General features: G+C 48.0%; 6 protein-coding genes across 9 annotated transcripts; 3 read left to right on the top strand and 3 right to left on the bottom strand.

The window, feature by feature from the left end:
• Positions 1 to 48: 48 nt before the first annotated feature.
• Positions 49 to 1,980, top strand: LOC120896077 (mitochondrial mRNA pseudouridine synthase Trub2). The gene is made up of 4 exons (XM_040299907.1): positions 49 to 404; positions 483 to 674; positions 752 to 1,105; positions 1,176 to 1,980. Exons 1-4 carry the CDS (start codon positions 275 to 277, stop codon positions 1,433 to 1,435), a joined length of 936 nt encoding a protein of 311 aa, XP_040155841.1. The 5' UTR covers positions 49 to 274; the 3' UTR covers positions 1,436 to 1,980.
• A 256-nt stretch (positions 1,981 to 2,236) lies between these two features.
• LOC120896075 (heat shock 70 kDa protein cognate 4) lies at positions 2,237 to 6,733 on the bottom strand. The gene is made up of 2 exons (XM_040299905.1): positions 6,597 to 6,733; positions 2,237 to 4,941 (listed from the first exon to the last, which is right to left on the bottom strand). The coding sequence occupies exon 2, from the start codon at positions 4,939 to 4,941 to the stop codon at positions 2,971 to 2,973; it is 1,971 nt and encodes a 656-aa protein (XP_040155839.1). The 5' UTR covers positions 6,597 to 6,733; the 3' UTR covers positions 2,237 to 2,970.
• Positions 6,734 to 7,343: 610 nt separating this feature from the next.
• Positions 7,344 to 9,985, bottom strand: LOC120896076 (striated muscle-specific serine/threonine-protein kinase). Its single transcript, XM_040299906.1, has 6 exons — positions 9,756 to 9,985; positions 9,611 to 9,664; positions 9,466 to 9,534; positions 8,432 to 9,401; positions 8,248 to 8,354; positions 7,344 to 8,175 (listed from the first exon to the last, which is right to left on the bottom strand). The coding sequence occupies exons 1-6, from the start codon at positions 9,869 to 9,871 to the stop codon at positions 7,527 to 7,529; spliced, it is 1,965 nt and encodes a 654-aa protein (XP_040155840.1). The 5' UTR covers positions 9,872 to 9,985; the 3' UTR covers positions 7,344 to 7,526.
• Positions 9,986 to 10,027: 42 nt separating this feature from the next.
• LOC120896078 lies at positions 10,028 to 11,351 on the top strand. Its single transcript, XM_040299908.1, has 3 exons — positions 10,028 to 10,120; positions 10,216 to 10,787; positions 10,856 to 11,351. Exons 2-3 carry the CDS (start codon positions 10,365 to 10,367, stop codon positions 11,225 to 11,227), a joined length of 795 nt encoding a protein of 264 aa, XP_040155842.1. The 5' UTR covers positions 10,028 to 10,120; positions 10,216 to 10,364; the 3' UTR covers positions 11,228 to 11,351.
• LOC120896079 lies at positions 11,325 to 12,808 on the bottom strand. 3 transcript variants are annotated; one of them, XM_040299910.1, is made up of 4 exons: positions 12,603 to 12,783; positions 12,431 to 12,478; positions 12,288 to 12,369; positions 11,325 to 12,223 (listed from the first exon to the last, which is right to left on the bottom strand). In XM_040299910.1, exons 3-4 carry the CDS (start codon positions 12,291 to 12,293, stop codon positions 11,750 to 11,752), a joined length of 480 nt encoding a protein of 159 aa, XP_040155844.1. In that variant the 5' UTR covers positions 12,294 to 12,369; positions 12,431 to 12,478; positions 12,603 to 12,783; the 3' UTR covers positions 11,325 to 11,749. The 3 variants fall into 3 exon arrangements, with proteins under 3 accessions (XP_040155844.1, XP_040155845.1, XP_040155843.1); XM_040299911.1 differs by lacking the exons at positions 12,431 to 12,478; positions 12,603 to 12,783 and adding an exon at positions 12,790 to 12,808; XM_040299909.1 differs by lacking the exon at positions 12,431 to 12,478.
• Positions 12,809 to 12,866: 58 nt separating this feature from the next.
• Positions 12,867 to 14,666, top strand: LOC120896643 (E3 ubiquitin-protein ligase RING1). 2 transcript variants are annotated; one of them, XM_040300910.1, is made up of 3 exons: positions 12,867 to 14,103; positions 14,194 to 14,366; positions 14,477 to 14,666. In XM_040300910.1, exons 1-3 carry the CDS (start codon positions 13,047 to 13,049, stop codon positions 14,519 to 14,521), a joined length of 1,275 nt encoding a protein of 424 aa, XP_040156844.1. In that variant the 5' UTR covers positions 12,867 to 13,046; the 3' UTR covers positions 14,522 to 14,666. The 2 variants fall into 2 exon arrangements, with proteins under 2 accessions (XP_040156844.1, XP_040156843.1); XM_040300909.1 differs by having other exon boundaries at positions 12,868 to 14,103; positions 14,194 to 14,369.
• Positions 14,667 to 16,191: the final 1,525 nt, after the last annotated feature.

The raw sequence follows: 16,191 nt of genomic DNA, 5'->3' as shown, positions 1-16,191 counted from the left end.
CGAATGATGGAAATCATCGAATCAAATGGGGAAAATTCATACCATCGCATTTTCTCTGCATAAAGCTAGTAAAGCAAGGGGAAAACCGTCTGAAAACTCGAATTTCTATCATGGCGCATCCAACCCTGGGTGTATAAACACACGGTAAATTAGCTAAACGTCAAATGCGGCACATTGCGGGGCCGCGCAAAATGTAAACAAAACGCAGAACGGAAAATTACAAAACATAAACCGAAAAAATACACTGCACTACTCTCGGTAAAACTCAATTTCCATGGCACTGAAATTAGTCAAGGACGCTCCAACGGTATGGAACTATTTAAACGGTGTGGTGAATCTGTACAAACCCGCCGGAGTAACGGTGCAGCAAGTTCGGAACACCATCATTCACAACTTATGCCGAGGTAAGGTGTGTGTGTGAAACCTACCACAATGTGACTGTTTTTATGCAGTAAAAAACCATACTTTTGGACTTCTTTTAGATTTAAACCAACTCGAAGTGAGACCTTCGCTTCAGCGTGTCGTTATTGAAAACAATCTCGATGCGAAACTGGTTGTGCGAAAGGTAGAAGACCTTTCCGACAACGTGCTGGTCACGGGGCCACGCTACCAACCGGACGATATCAAGTGTCGATTTTGCGCTAATCATGGACGCTTCACTAGTGGTGTAATAGGTAAGTAAAGCTGGAATATTGCTGTCCTCTGTGTCCTGTGTGCATGATCTAAACCGATCCCATCATTCATTTTGCAGCGCTGGGCATCAATAATGGCACAAACCTTGCCTTCCGACTGCAACAGAACCGGCCGCTGCGGGTGTACCGGGTTACCGGATTCCTGGGAAAGGCCACGGAGACACACTTCGCCGATTCGCGAGTAACGGCACGGGCCACCATCAGTCACATAGGTTCGGAAAAGATCGGCCGTTTGCTGGCCGCAATACAGGCGTCACATCAGCGCAAAATGTTCGAGCTGAGCGGTATCGACATACAGTCGCAGGCCGCCTACGAGCTAGCGTGCAAAGGCACGATACGACCGGCGGACAATCGGCTACCAATGATATACGGCATACGGCTGGCAGAGTATCGGAAACCTTTCTTTACCATCGGTAAGAAGCAATTAGTTGAATGAAAAAGTTTCTACCGTTCTATTCACACGCAATGGTTATGAAATTTTAGAAATTCACGCAATCAACGAGACGGAAGCTTACCTCGGCGAACTCATCCACGAGATTGGCATCAACCTGAAATCGTGCGCACATTGCACCGGTGTACGCTGTATACGGCACGGCCATTTTCTGCTGGAAGATTCGCTGCTTAAAAAGGACTGGAATCTGCAAAACATCCTCAGCGGCATGGCACACACGAACAAGCTCGTAAATCAGCATCCAGACATGTTGCAGCAAAGTAGCTCATCCTTGCAAGGAATGGAAGAGTAGCCCAGACACCGATCGATAAGTGGTCGAGAACTAAGTCCGTGGACTGTGGGCGTAACACCCACGACAGCACACACTGCACACCATTTGTGCAGCTAGAAAGTTAATGGTAGCTCAAGGAAAGTGTGAGAACAAGTTTCTTTTACATGCGTTCATTGTTTATGGTCTTCTCTCTCGGTTGTATGGCCTTATTGGCTTGCGTCTGGAGCAAGTTGACCATTGTCACGTGCAATAAACGATCGAGGTTGCGGCGTCCGACCCCTGTGACGGCACGCAAAGTTGGCATTGAGTTGTAATTTAAACAGTTCGTTCATGCATTTGTTACAAGGTTCGCGCAGTTTGCCATGCCGACAATGTTTCGCGCGCACATTGCATCGAGTTAAAAATAGAAACTCCGGTGAGAAACTGAAATAAAGTGCCGGTAAGCGCCCAAGAACGAGCCAACACACCAACCACCCACGCCATTCACGGAGGTCACTTGTCTTGGAGACGAAAATTCCATAAAAGCAATCGGCAGCTCGTAAATAAACAGCGGAGACACTGTTGAAGGCCAAGCGTATCTTCTGATGTCCTGTTACCTCTATCCCATCCCATATACCGTGCTTGATGACATTCTTTCCGGCTATAATAAAAATAAATTAAGAGATTAAGAAACATCCTACGCGTTGAACAGTTCAAGATTTTAAACTAGATTAAGATTTCCATTCAATTTCCATTCAAAATTTCATTCAGATCCATTCAATCCCAATTCTTATTTGTCATCATTTCCCGTTTCCCCCAGAGCCCCAATGAAGAGAACTAACGTTTTTCTAATTTCGCTCCAATCGAGATGTTGTTCATTGGAGTGTTAACAGAGCTCTTTCTTTTATTGATCTGTTTGGTCTATTTCTTGTTTCGTTTGTTTAAAATTTCAATCAGCACTTACGCGCGCATATCATTATTGGCTGGGCAAGAGAAGAGCAAGTGTTCGCGTGTGCAATCGTGTAAACTGGGTTGCGCGACCTCTCCTCCTCCGCTCCCATCGCAGGAAGACCCGAGAAGCGCAAAATAAACTAACATTCAACATTAAAGTAAAATACTTGTCAGCATATATCACGCGAGCGCACGTGCGCACACACACACACTCTCACACAACGATCGCTGAAGTAATGCCTTTCCCTACCGAACTACAATGATAAATGGCCACTAATCGACTGGCTGCTGAGGTGGTGGTGTTTTGGTGAGAAGATGAAAAAGATCAAAAGAAGACTGGCAGAAGAAAAGAGGGCTGGTGCTGTCGGGTTTGAGTTTTCACTGCGAAAAAGCTAGCTTTCAAGCAGCGTACGACGTGAAAATACAGTGGGGGCAAGATGATGTGTTGTCCAGGGGGGTAGCGCCGCTAGCTGAGCCAGAGAGGGAAGATGACACTGGTGGTAAATGGTTTTGTTGAAGCACGGAGATGCGATGGCATTCCCGTACTTTTCCCTCTCTGCCGACAGCATAGTCTTGTGGTACACACACACGACGACGCGCCATCATCAGTCGGAATGTAGAGTGATTTAGTCGACCTCCTCGATGGTCGGTCCCGAGCCGGAACCGGCACCACCGGCAGCACCGCCGGCCGCTCCGCCCGCACCCGGAGCACCGCCGGGGAATCCGGGCATGCCTCCCGGGGCACCACCGGCGCCCTGGTACAGCTTGCTGATGATCGGATTGCACACCGACTCGAGCTCCTTCTGGCGGTGCTCGTACTCCTCCTTGTCGGCCAGCTGGTTGGCATCGAGCCACTTGATCGTGTCGTTGCACTTGTCCAGCACCAGGGTCTTGTCGCTGTCGGTGATCTTGTCCTTCAGCTTGTCGTCCTCCATGGTGGCCTTCATGTTGAAGCAGTACGACTCCAGCGCGTTCTTCGCGGAGATGGTCTCCTTCTGCTTCTCGTCCTCAGTGCGGTACTTCTCGGCCTCGTTCACCATGCGCTCGATGTCCTCCTTGCTCAGGCGGCCCTTGTCGTTCGTGATGGTGATCTTGTTCTCCTTGTTGGTCGACTTCTCGAGCGCCGTCACGTTCAGGATACCGTTCGCGTCAATGTCGAACGTCACCTCGATCTGGGGCACGCCGCGCGGTGCCGGCGGGATGCCGCTCAGCTCGAACTTGCCGAGCAGGTTGTTATCCTTCGTCATGGCGCGCTCGCCCTCGAACACCTGGATCAGCACGCCCGGCTGGTTGTCCGAGTACGTGGTGAACGTCTGCGTCTGCTTGGTCGGGATGGTCGTGTTGCGCTTGATCAGCACCGACATCACGCCGCCCGCCGTCTCGATACCGAGCGACAGCGGGGTCACGTCGAGCAGCAGCAGATCCTGCACCTCCTCCGACTTGTCGCCGTGCAGGATGGCGGCCTGGACGGCGGCACCGTACGCGACGGCCTCGTCCGGGTTGATAGACTTGTTCAACTCCTTGCCGTTGAAGAAGTCCTGCAGCAGCTTCTGCACCTTCGGGATGCGCGTCGATCCACCCACCAGCACGATGTCGTGGATGCTCGCCTTGTCCATCTTGGCGTCGCGCAGCGCCTTCTCGACCGGCTCCATCGTCGAGCGGAACAGATCGGCGTTCAGCTCCTCGAAGCGGGCGCGCGTGATCGAGGTGTAGAAGTCGGTTCCCTCGAACAGCGAATCGATCTCAATGCTCGCCTGCGTCGACGACGAGAGCGTGCGCTTCGCGCGCTCGCACGCCGTGCGCAGTCGGCGCAGGGCGCGCTTGTTGGTGGACAGATCCTTCTTGTGCTTGCGCTTGAATTCCTGTGCGAAGTGGTTCACCAGACGGTTGTCGAAGTCCTCACCGCCCAGATGGGTGTCTCCGGCGGTCGACTTGACCTCGAAGATGCCATCGTCGATGGACAGGATCGACACGTCGAAGGTGCCGCCGCCGAGATCGAAGATCAGCACGTTGCGCTCACCGGCGGTCTTCTTGTCCAGACCGTACGCGATGGCGGCCGCGGTCGGCTCGTTGATGATGCGCAGCACGTTCAGTCCCGAGATGGTACCGGCATCCTTCGTCGCCTGGCGCTGCGAGTCGTTGAAGTAGGCTGGCACGGTGATGACGGCGTTCGTCACCGTCTTGCCCAGGTAGGCTTCGGCCGTTTCCTTCATCTTGGTCAGCACCATCGAGCTGACCTCCTCCGGGAAGAAGCACTTCTTCTCGCCCTTGTACTCGACCGCGATCTTTGGCTTGCCCTCGATCGACTCCACCTCGAATGGCCAGTGCTTCATGTCGGCCTGGATCGCGGGATCGTCGAACTTGCGGCCGATCAGACGCTTCGCGTCGAAGATGGTGTTGGTCGGGTTCATGGCCACCTGGTTCTTGGCAGCATCGCCAATCAGACGCTCCGTATCAGTGAAGGCCACATACGATGGCGTGGTTCGGTTGCCCTGGTCGTTGGCGATGATCTCGACCTTGCCGTGCTGGAACACTCCGACACAGCTGTAGGTCGTACCCAGATCAATACCGACTGCTGGTGCTTTTGCTGCTGCCATCTGCGAACACGCAACACACGTGCGAGGGAGAGAGAGAGAGAAAAAAAGAAACCACAAACCATTTACAATTTATTCACAGTATGGAGTATACACATCTCAGATAAATGGGAGAATCGTGATGTTAAAATAAAAATGTACAACCCATGACCCTAACCTGCGCCTCGTTCAATCATTCGCAACACAACACATAAGCTTCAAAAAGCAACGGGGCATTTTGCCATATACAAAAAGGCGCTCGTCGCAATACAAAAAAAAAAACCCGGACAGCTGCAACCAGTCAGCCAACAGCTGCCCGTTGTCGCCACTGTCGCCGCCGTCGCCGCCTGAGACCTAACGCATGATGCGCGCGCGGTACTTCCATCGCCTTCTTTGGGCATCATGGAAACACACACGTTCCATCATCTTTTTGTCTCTTTCGCTCTCTTTCTCAGCAAAGGGTGGCCGGCCATGACATGTGCTATTCTTGGCGAAACATCTTTGTAAAAGTTCGTTGGAATTTATCCAGTCACCGACGCGAACAACGCACGTGGAACCATTTCTAACAAAACGCATAAGTGCACCATGAGAAAATCACTTTTCAACCAACATGTGAGATTTAGTTGCATAAGCCTCCATTTTGTTTCCGCTATTGCCCTTCACCGCCTTCTTCCAGTAAGTTTCTTCTCACTCCACCCCGCTTCTCTTCACACGACCAAAGCGGAAGCGCAAACCATGCGCTTGGGGTGCCGTAGATGTTTCCAGAATCGACTGGAACCGGGGTAAAACACTGCGCGACAGCTTCCAAATAACGTATGATTCCGATGAATTCGTAGGATAATTAATTTGAACAACCGAATCTATTTTGCGAAAATTGTGTGGTCGATTTGAACACCACGTTTTTTTTCTTCGATTTTTTTCCATGACATCTGTCAAACTCCCCAATGCGGCATGATACGGCAAAAAATTAGGACATTTCACACGCGCTCGGGGCATGGGTCCGTCCTATTTCCCTCGAATATTAGTTTAGTTTTATCGAAATGCATTTAAAAAAAACTATAACACTCTAGAGGGTATAAAATAAAAATTAATTCACTTCAATTCCATGCCAAACTCCAAAGCACGCATTTTTCTAAGCGCATGCAGCGTACTCGGCGAAATGGATGTGAGTCATAGGTCATCCACAAATTCCTACAAAATGTGCTTCGAATCATTGAACTTAAAAAAAATACAGAAAAAGGTACTAAATTGTAAACCTAACAGCAATGCTAAGAACTTCAAAATCCATACTGCTTTCAGGGGAGCTGACTCCATTTTGTTTCCAAGCGTTCCGGCTCGTTCCAGAACATTCCCTCTTGCTCACTCCCATGTACAAGCATAGCACGCTAGAACACCACGCGCTTTGCTTCTGGAATTTTCCAGAACAAACCGGTCACCATTCCGGTGACTCAGAGCGTATTTCGTGTGCAGTTTTGCATCAGAAACTTCATCATGCTACTGAATATGAAAGAAAAGCTACAGAAAGCAATGCTTTGCATAATTTTCACCGCCCCTTTCTCAACAAATTCCCTGAAAGGCACCACCCAAAAGACTGGATGCCGCAAGAAAAAACCGGCCCATTGGACTATCGCCCTTTTTGAACACACTAAATTGCTTTAAACTTCTGAATTATGACTTACCTTTGATTATAATGTGTTTTTTTCCGATTTACTGGTCACTGACTTGCACTTGGAACGAACTTCTCGCGATTTTCTGCTCGCACCGTCTGCTTCTTCTTCGCTTGGATGTTAAACAAGAATTAAACCAAGTGCCGCTGCAATCGTTCCAACTGCTGCTGGAAGCGCGTAAAATCCCTCCAAATCAAAATTATATGACGTTCGGGTTAGATCATTGCGCTACGTTTGACAGTTGAAAGGAAGTCAAAGAACGTGGTCTTGTGACGTTTGCTCCTAATCGATTAGCGTCGCTATGACCGTACGTGTCGCTCATAGCTAAATTCATAGGCCAACAGCTACCAAATGAGGGAATAATTTTTTCTTTAATTTTATATGCTGTTTATCTAATTTCCCGCGTAACTTTACTTTCGAATCAATTTCCGATGTCATTCGGTCCAGTTTGTGGAGTGATAGAACCTGTTCTTTCCACACTTTTCTAGAAAGGGCTGTTGTCTGACAGTTCTGCGCTGCGTTTATACATGCCCGGTTCAGTAGTTGTGTGAATGAAAATGAAATGTGTCGAAGCATTGCCCTGAATCAAAATTGAATTGTACAAAAGGGTTAAACGGATTCATTGGTTTCAAACCAACTCGGAGCAATTCTATCTTTCTTATCCCCGAAACTTGCTTATTGAATGCCAAATATGTAGATATTTTGAAGCATACAATAAAAAAGAGAATATGTAGTTTTGTGTAGCACCCAATACCTATGTTTTCGTTCGTCATTTATGTGGTTTATTCGATACAGTATTATAAATCCTCTTAATAATGCGCTACAGTTGTTAGGGTGAAAGTGTAGTATACATAAAAAAATCATCAACAGTATAAATAGAATACCAAATACAAACGTACGCTGAGCCAGCCAAGCCATGCCTGTGAAACATTTGTGACCATCCTATTTGTTCAGCGGGATAACCATATGATACGGATACTCTAGCAGATCCGCCGTGGAAGCACGCGATTTGGCGTCGTACCGTAGGCACCGTTTCAGAATGTCCAGCAGCATGGACGGATAGTAACTGGCCAGCGGTGGATACTCAATGACCGTGTTCGGACTCGTAATAACGTTCACCTTCGTCACGACGTTTTTGATGTGCGCGAACGGGGTCCGCTTGTAGAGCAACAGGTACAGGATGCAGCCCAACGACCAGATGTCGGACTTTTTCGACATTTTAATGCGCGGCTGCGAGTTGGCCGGGCTCATTTCGCTCGACGTGTCGATCAGTGCCTCCGGGCTGATGTAGTTGAATGTGCCGGCCTGGGAAAATTTCATAATACTGGTCGAATCGAACGAAATGCTGCTCGCAATGCCAAAGTCGATCAGTTTCAGCCGGCCGCGAATCATTAGAAAGTTGGCCGGTTTCAGATCGAGATGGATGACGCCTTCGCCGTGGATGTAGTGCACGCACTGCACCATCTGATACCAGATGCTCATCAGCGTGTACAGCGGAATGTCCGATGTGTACCCTTGCAGGATTCGATGCAAATCGCTCTCGCCCCGTTCCATCACCAGAAACAGTTGGCTTGCTTCAGGGATATGGGCACTGTAAAGAAAAAAAAGCATGTTCCCTTGTCAGTTGTGAAATTCTAAAAAATCGCAGGGACTTGTTACTCACTAATCGTAAAGAGCAATCACATTCTCGTTCGTCTGCAGCTTTGCAAGCATTTTTGTTTCGTTTAGATAGCCTTCGACCAGATTTGCATCTCCATTCAAATTGACGAGCTGTTGGGTGACAAATAAACGGAACAAATCAAGCATTTTGTGATTCATATAATATATCGGCTATCGGAAGCACATACCTTAACAGCACACTCCAATCCCGTCGCAACCTGTTTGGCAAGAAAGACGGAACTCGATCCACCAGATCCTAGCTTTTTCATCACCAGATATTCCTTCCCATTGATTACGATTGGCCGTTCCTTTGGTTGCTGTTGTTGTGCTTCGCCGGATTCAACCATCCTTTCGACCGGTACCGGGGCGGCCACAGCCGGTACGTTCGGCGCAGCCACCTTATCAGGCACGTCCAACCCGCCAAAGAGCTGGTGCGTCGATCGCTTGGCCATATTTTGCTGCTCCTTGATGGGTGACAAATGTTTCGATCCCTTCGCCCCGTCCGGTGTGTTGACCACCGAGTAGTTCAGACTATCGTCGGGGAGAAAGCTAACCGGTGGCCGTGACATTACCACCGGTGTCGCGAACAGAACCTTCTGCGACTTGAACTCATTTTCGATCGTGTTGCGTGATTTGCGCACCGTGGTTGAGGTAAACATCTTTGAGCCAGTTTCCCGCAGCTGCCCGAGCGGAAACTTGTCGCGTGGAGTCACGAACTGATGACGATTCTTTTCCACTTCCATCCGTTCAGGTGCTGTCTCCGGCGGTGTCGGGCTTTGCACGCCGGCCGGAACGGGTCTGTTGGTTGGTCTGCGTAAAGATCCCGCCAGCTCGCCGATCGTGTCGACTGTTGCGCTTGCACCATACCCGGAATCATGGCTGCGCGTGGACTTGGTCGGTGACGAATCGTTGATCAGCTTGGGATCGAGCTGGGTGCGTTCAACCAGCGGTGCACGCTTGACCGTTTTTGGATCGCCTTCCGGCGCAGCGTAAGCGGCAGGAAGCTTGTCTTCCAGCTTAATGCGTGACCTCGGCACAGCATCCGTCACCGTTCGGAGGGTTGCTTTGGCAGGTATCTTCTTGTCCACACTGTCATCCTCTTCGATGCACTTCGACGGCGTCAGTAGGAATGAATCATTCAGGATCGCACAATTTAAGCTGAAAGAGTAAGTTGGTCAGAGAAGCATGTTTGTTTGTCAGCTTCCGCTTGGTATTCGCTTACTTTCCATCTCCGTCGGAATCGGAATCCGATTCAAGAGGGGGCAACTCGGACACTCGCTTTGGTTGAAAGCTGAAACACAAAGAAAAACATTACCAAACGGGTACCGGACCAGACAGCATACTTTGTTTGTGATTGCGAAATTTACCTTCTCGTCGAGCGAAAGCACCGTGGCGATGTTTCTTCACAAGATTCCTTCTCCCTGTACCAATTCATAAGGAAAGCAAAGTTATAAACGTTTCCAGCATTGGCTAGAATGGTCATCGCACTACGCAAACCTGCTTTGATCGTACATTGTTATGTTTACGGCGTGTTGCTGCAACCCTTCCGCTGCATGTTTTTGGCTTTCCAGTGTGAACGACGATGCTGCCAGCGCAACTGCAGGTGCTTTAGTTTCCGTCTGCGGCATGCCTAGCGATTCGTTCCATCGATTTCGGATATATTGTAAATGAAAAATTTGTTTGCCGCCTGCAACACCAACTTGCCGCAGAAGTCCGCTAAAAGCTGTTATTATTTTGTAAAATTCAAGTGACACAAGGCTTTGACAGACAGTTGCGGCTTTTGAAAAAGAAAAATGGCTGCCGAGGTGGCCAAGGTGAAGAGTGTTGCGGTGATGAACATTCAATTTTGCAGACTCCAAATTCAGAGTGCGACATAGGTATGTTGAGGAGTTTCTGTGGCTGGAATTACAAAATATAATCGCGTAATTTAAATATCTTCATTTTCATTCGATTTACCCTTCTTTTGCGGTAGCATGAGGTCCACAATCAAAATCAAACAAATCAAACGGGAAGCTTTCAACTGCTTCGTTAAAATCGAAAATTCTTCGTTCAATCGAAAGTAAACAAAACAACCCTTACGAAGCAGCCCTGCAGTTGTAGGATTTGTTTGACGCGCTAACGATGGCTGCGAATAGTTTGCGCCAGTTTTATACGGAATTTATTTTATTGTACAAAAGTTTTCCCTGCCTGTGGGACATTACCTCGAAGGCGTACATCGATCGGGCGGAAAAGCAGAAAGCGTACGACCAGTTGGTACAAAAGTATAAAGAAATCGACAAGAATGCGACACGCCATACGGTTACAAAGAAGATCAACACTCTGCGAACGTGCTACCGCCGGGAGTTAGTCAAGATTAGCAAATCCATTCGATCCGGTGCCAGCGAGGAGAACGTGTACCAACCGACGTTATGGTACTTCGATTTGTTCACCTTTCTGGACGAAGGCAAAGGTCAGGATGAGGAATTGCCATACGATGGCTGTGATACAAGTGCTGCGGCACAGGATTCCGCTGTTGAAGAAATTGTAGAGCATATAGAAATAGAGGTGAGTGGACTGGCTGTTATACGATCTGAATATTAAACATAAGATTGACTGTTTTCTTTCCCATTTAGTACATTGACGATGAAACACACCAGGACAGAAACGATTATGATTCGACTGGAGATGAGGAACGGCTCCTTTCGCCGTGCAGTCTGGACTCCAGCAACGTAGCTGAACCGTCCTCTGGGAAAAGAAAATACTCTTCCATTGATCAGGGAGTAGATACACGCGCCAGCAATGGCAGTGCTAGCAATAATGTACCATTTACTTCGAAGCGGGAAGATGCATTTGATATTTTTGGCAAACACGTTGCGTACAAACTGCGTTCCCTGAGCAAGCAGCAGAATATTCTGGCGCAAAAGCTCATTAACGACGTGCTGTTCGAAGGTGAAATGGAAACACTGAACCGACATTGTAAAATATCCATTCCAAACGATCGGTGACATAGGGTAGCATGCACTAAACACGAAATTTAAGAGAGTTCAGAGAGTTAAGAGAGAAAAGAATAAGTAATATTTTGTAGAAAAAGCGAGAAAAGACTTAAAATTTAAACGTATATTCATTTATTTATTAATAAAAATAATTGTAAGCTGCCCAAGTATCTTCTTCTTCTGGAAGAGATGCGAAGTTCTAAAACGTTAATACAGAAACTCAATTTTAAGTTCGGCTCTAAAACGACAGTTAAGACACATTACTGGTACATTGGATGGATAATAATTTAAGTATATAAAACACTGACTGACATGCGCGTACTTTAAAGTGCTATTAAAGATGGAAAAAATAAAACGATTCAGTGTGATGCATCCAAGGGATAACGCTTCTTAATGCTTACAGTTCAGCTAAGTCTTCAAAAAGTCTTTGGTAAACTAAAGTAAAAATGCGAGTTCGAGACATAGTTTAAATAAAATAGAGAAGCATACTATCCGTAAGTATGAAGGGTATACACGAATAAAGCACATATTACATCATTTTTCGATCTTGAGCTTCCCTTCGTGCGCTTTGACTAACTTGCTTATAAACTTTTCGTAACACTCTGTCTCGCACAAGCGGTTACTATATTCCCGCACGATAGCTTCCAGCACTTCAGTGCGGTTAGCGGCAGTGCTTTCGTCCAACCGTTCGGCCAATTCCATGTCCATGTATCTATGGTTTGCCAACTCTTCGACAGCCTCATCGCTCAAATCCGCCTTCTTCATGAGCTCCTCACACTTTTCGATGAGTTCGAGGTACTTGATGGCCTGGGGTTTCGGTCTCTTTCCCACGGGGCGTTGCCGCGAGCCGGAAGGTTGTGATTCATCCTCCTCGGGATAGGTTAGTCTGCGGAAGACACTGCGTGCTGTTTCGTTTTTTAGAAAATCTTTTACACGATCCGACGAATTGATGATCTGTTCCAGTTCTTCCTTGCTGAGTCTATCGCAGCCACAGCTACATTTAAGGCACTGTAAATACGATGAAACATAGCATCATTGAATGGGCTTTCTAACATCGATGAAATATACTAACATTCATGGTTTCCGATAATGGGTATTTACGAAACTCTTCTAAATGGTGTGTAGGTCGCAAAATCTTTGATCATCCAGTCACGCTGCAATGGTTATGGTGTAGAAGAGAAACAAGTTTACAATGTTGCATATTATATCATTAACATTTATAAAACGAGCACACCATGTGCCGGGGTACATCGCCATATGAGGCTGCAATAAAAATAGTACGAATCAATCTAACTCTCTCTTATCTAATGTCCTTATCTATGTATAATAATTGTATGATTCTTATCTATAGTTCAGGAACATGTTTTACACTATTCCGTACACGTACCACATTATGTAGAAGATTAACCAAATTTAAACTTTTAACACTGTACACACGAATACCGTACACGAGGGAATCCGTAATATGAGTAAAATTCAAGGAACTACTTAAAAAAGCCACCAAACGATACGTGCATTTTTATCTAAACAATAATATTCACACGCCGGGCTCACAGGAGCAGATGTTTTTTTACCTTCCGTTCATCACCACTCGATCATCCGTGTTTGACTGCGAATGTCAAAGCACACTCTGTCACCCCGTCTGTACATACCTTGTGCTTTTGGTAACAAATCTTGTTTTGATGCCATTTTTTCTCTTGCCTTGTTTGTTGCTGTTTTCGTCACAACATTAGTGAGGGTGGTGCGTGTAGAAGAATAATAAAAAAAACTGCACCCGTGCGTGCAAAAGTGACCAAGTTAAGGGAAGTGAACTGCACAGAACCCGCTAAGCATGGCGTCCATCGAGCCCTTGCAAAACAAAACGTGGGATCTGTCGCTGTACGAACTGCACCGTACACCGCAGGAAGCCATTACGGACAACACGGAGATTGCGGTGTCACCGCGCAGCCTGCACAGCGAGCTGATGTGCCCGATCTGTCTGGATATGCTGAAGAAAACGATGACGACCAAGGAGTGCCTGCATCGGTTCTGCTCCGACTGCATCATTACGGCGCTTCGGTCCGGCAACAAGGAGTGCCCGACCTGTCGCAAGAAGCTCGTCTCGAAGCGTTCCCTGCGGCCGGATCCAAACTTTGATCTGCTCATTTCGAAGATCTACCCCAGCCGGGATGAGTACGAAGCGCACCAGGAGCGTGTGCTGGCCAAGTTCAACCAGAGCCATTCGCAGCAGGCGCTGGTACACTCGATAAACGAAGGTATCAAGCTCCAGTCACAGAACCGACCGAACCGGAAGCAAAAGGGAGAAAACGATGGATTGGCACCCGCCAATCCAACCTCATCGTCCAATGCAGCTGCGGCCCCAGCATCGGCGGCTGCCCCAGCAGCGACAGCGAACGGTACCGGCGAGCCGGGCAAAGATAATCAGGTTGCGGGAGGTAATGCCGCCCCGGCTGGAGCAGGTACGGGCAGCACTGGATCTGCGACAACCGGTAGTGGTGGTGGCGGCAATGGTGGAGGTGGAGGCGGAAGCGGGGGTTCAACAGCCGGTGGAGATCAGATGCGCCAGTCGTCGAATCCACCATCGGTGCGGAGCACCCCGTCGCCGGTCCCGTCCAACATAAGCTCCGCCAGCAAGGCCAAGCGTGCCCGATCGGTGCTGACCTCGGAGCGGTCGGAAGAGTCGGAAAGCAACAGCGAGATGGATATGCGGACGGAAGAAAACGACTCGAATCTCGATACGGAGGGCGAGGGCAACTCCGAGCATGGTAGCGACGAGATCGAGCTCGTCTTCAAGCCCCACCCGACGGAAATGGCCGGTGATAATCCGCTGCTGAAAGCGTTGAAGGAAAATTCGATCCGATACATCAAAACTACATCGAATGCCACTAGTAAGTCATTACTTTTATTAACTTTATAATCCGTGACACACACACATACAAGCCGACCTTTTCACTTTAACACTCTTCTTTTGCTTACAGTTGATCATCTCAGCAAGTATCTGGCGATGCGCCTTACCCTGGACCTCGACCCAGCCCTGCCAGAAACGTACCGGTTACTGAACTTTTGCATCTACATCGCACAGCAGCCGAACCAGCTGGTCGTGCTTAGCGGCAATCAGACGCTGCAGCAAGTGAATGAAAAGTTTTGGAAGGTAGTGGTACATAGGCATATAGCGAGCACAACTTTTCCTACCAACCAAAACGGCCAACTAACCGGAGTTTCGCTTTCCTTTTTCTCTCTCTCCCTCCCCTTCTACCGCAGGTCAACAAGCCGCTGGAGATGTACTACTCCTGGAAGAAATCCTAGAACAACCGCACATGAAGGTGGTAGCAGTAATTACTGCTATTTGCAGATGACCATTCTACGCTAGCTATTAATCAGATCGAACCTTATTATTGTGGGATAGTGTTAAGGTAATGAGTAAATAAACAATGAGTAGTTTGCACAAGTACGGCACTTTGCGTCCTGTCGTGCCTTACCCCGGCGGCCCATTTCCACGAAAGAACCGAAGCCGAGGCGCACGCGTGAGCTTAATTGTGGCACTTGGCACGATTTTTCCCACCCGTTTGCAATTTTTGCACCATCAATCAACGATGCAACCGATTATAAAATGCTGTAAATACTTAGAAAGAAACAAATTGCTCCGAAGCGAAATGTGCAGCGATGTACCCGTCATACCCGTTGCGGTGCAAAATGCAAAAAAAAGAAGATGAAGCAGACAACAACAAAAAAGTCCATACACACCCGCGTGAGAAAACTCTTTCTCTCATTAAATTTTTGCTTATATTCAAACGCACACGACGAGCGGCGGATGGTGCAGCAAGCATTCGAGCATACGCGGGCGGCCTTTTTGCCCCTTTTGTCTCCTTAGACCTTAACTTTGAACCAGTTTTCGTTTCTAGCTGCAAATAGTAATAAGTTTGGCTTTCTCCTCGTTGCCGTTTATGCGAGAAAAAGGTGGCTTTTTGCCTTTTTTCCTCCCTTCTTTCTACTTGCAAAATCTCCCTACTGCTATGCATTATTCAGTAGCAGCAGCAGCAGTAGCTCGCGGGGTGCATTATGCATGCTGCACGGTACGAATGCATACGAATGCATCCCGGATTGGCGTTACCGTGCTGCGGGCGTGCGGGAACTAAGCTGCCATTTGTGTTCGTAGGGGGGAGGGGGGTGGGGGTAATAGGGGAGGGTGGGTGACCTAATGGGAAGCGGATGAAGAAGAGGTGTCGTTGACTTGCCGGCGACATTGACTGATATATTTTGACTTTCATTGGCGGTTCCATTCGGGGACAAGGTTGGTTGGGGCTAGATAAAGTGGGTTGCGTGTTCTTTTTTGTATTTGGCCAGATCCGGTGAAAAATAAACAGTTACACGTTGGATACAAATTTAAATGAATTATCACACAATACGGTGCCGGCTGCTTTGATACAAACTACAAGATCAAGGACCAAACGCAAACACGAATCCGTAGCTTGAACTTAATTAAGCCGTAAATCAACAACTGCCTCTGCGTACAAAACTACCTACGGATCGTATAGAAATAATGAGCCATTAGATGGCCACACGATGTACGCGTACGCCAAAATGGCACATAAAAATTCGCAAACTCGCCCCTCAAACGACTCAAAAAATGCTGTTCCTCATTGTCAGAATGATCCCACCATTCCCCCGACCATTCAGAACCTCATTTGCAACCCCTCCCCATCCGCGCACGTGATTGTAATGACGCCCGGGACGCATCGAATTGCAATTAACGCGCGTTGGAAGGGGAGCGGTCAAACCACCCTTAAAAGGATTGAACATTGTTGTGAACTAGGTGTACGGGAAAAGAAAAGGGAGGAATGCCGCAGCCCCGCCTGCCTGTCTGACCTCGCTAATCAACCGGGGCAAGAAGTTCTCGTGACGCTCGCTCTCTCCACGTTCGCTTTTTCTACTTGTTTCTATTTTAGTGCGCCAAATCGATCGATGATCGTTCGAAT

Source organism: Anopheles arabiensis, chromosome 2 (assembly GCF_016920715.1).
Source record: "Anopheles arabiensis isolate DONGOLA chromosome 2, AaraD3, whole genome shotgun sequence".
Lineage (NCBI taxonomy): Eukaryota > Metazoa > Arthropoda > Insecta > Diptera > Culicidae > Anopheles > Anopheles arabiensis.
Note: the sequence above shows the minus strand (reverse complement) of the source record. Positions and strands in the feature narration are given on the sequence as shown.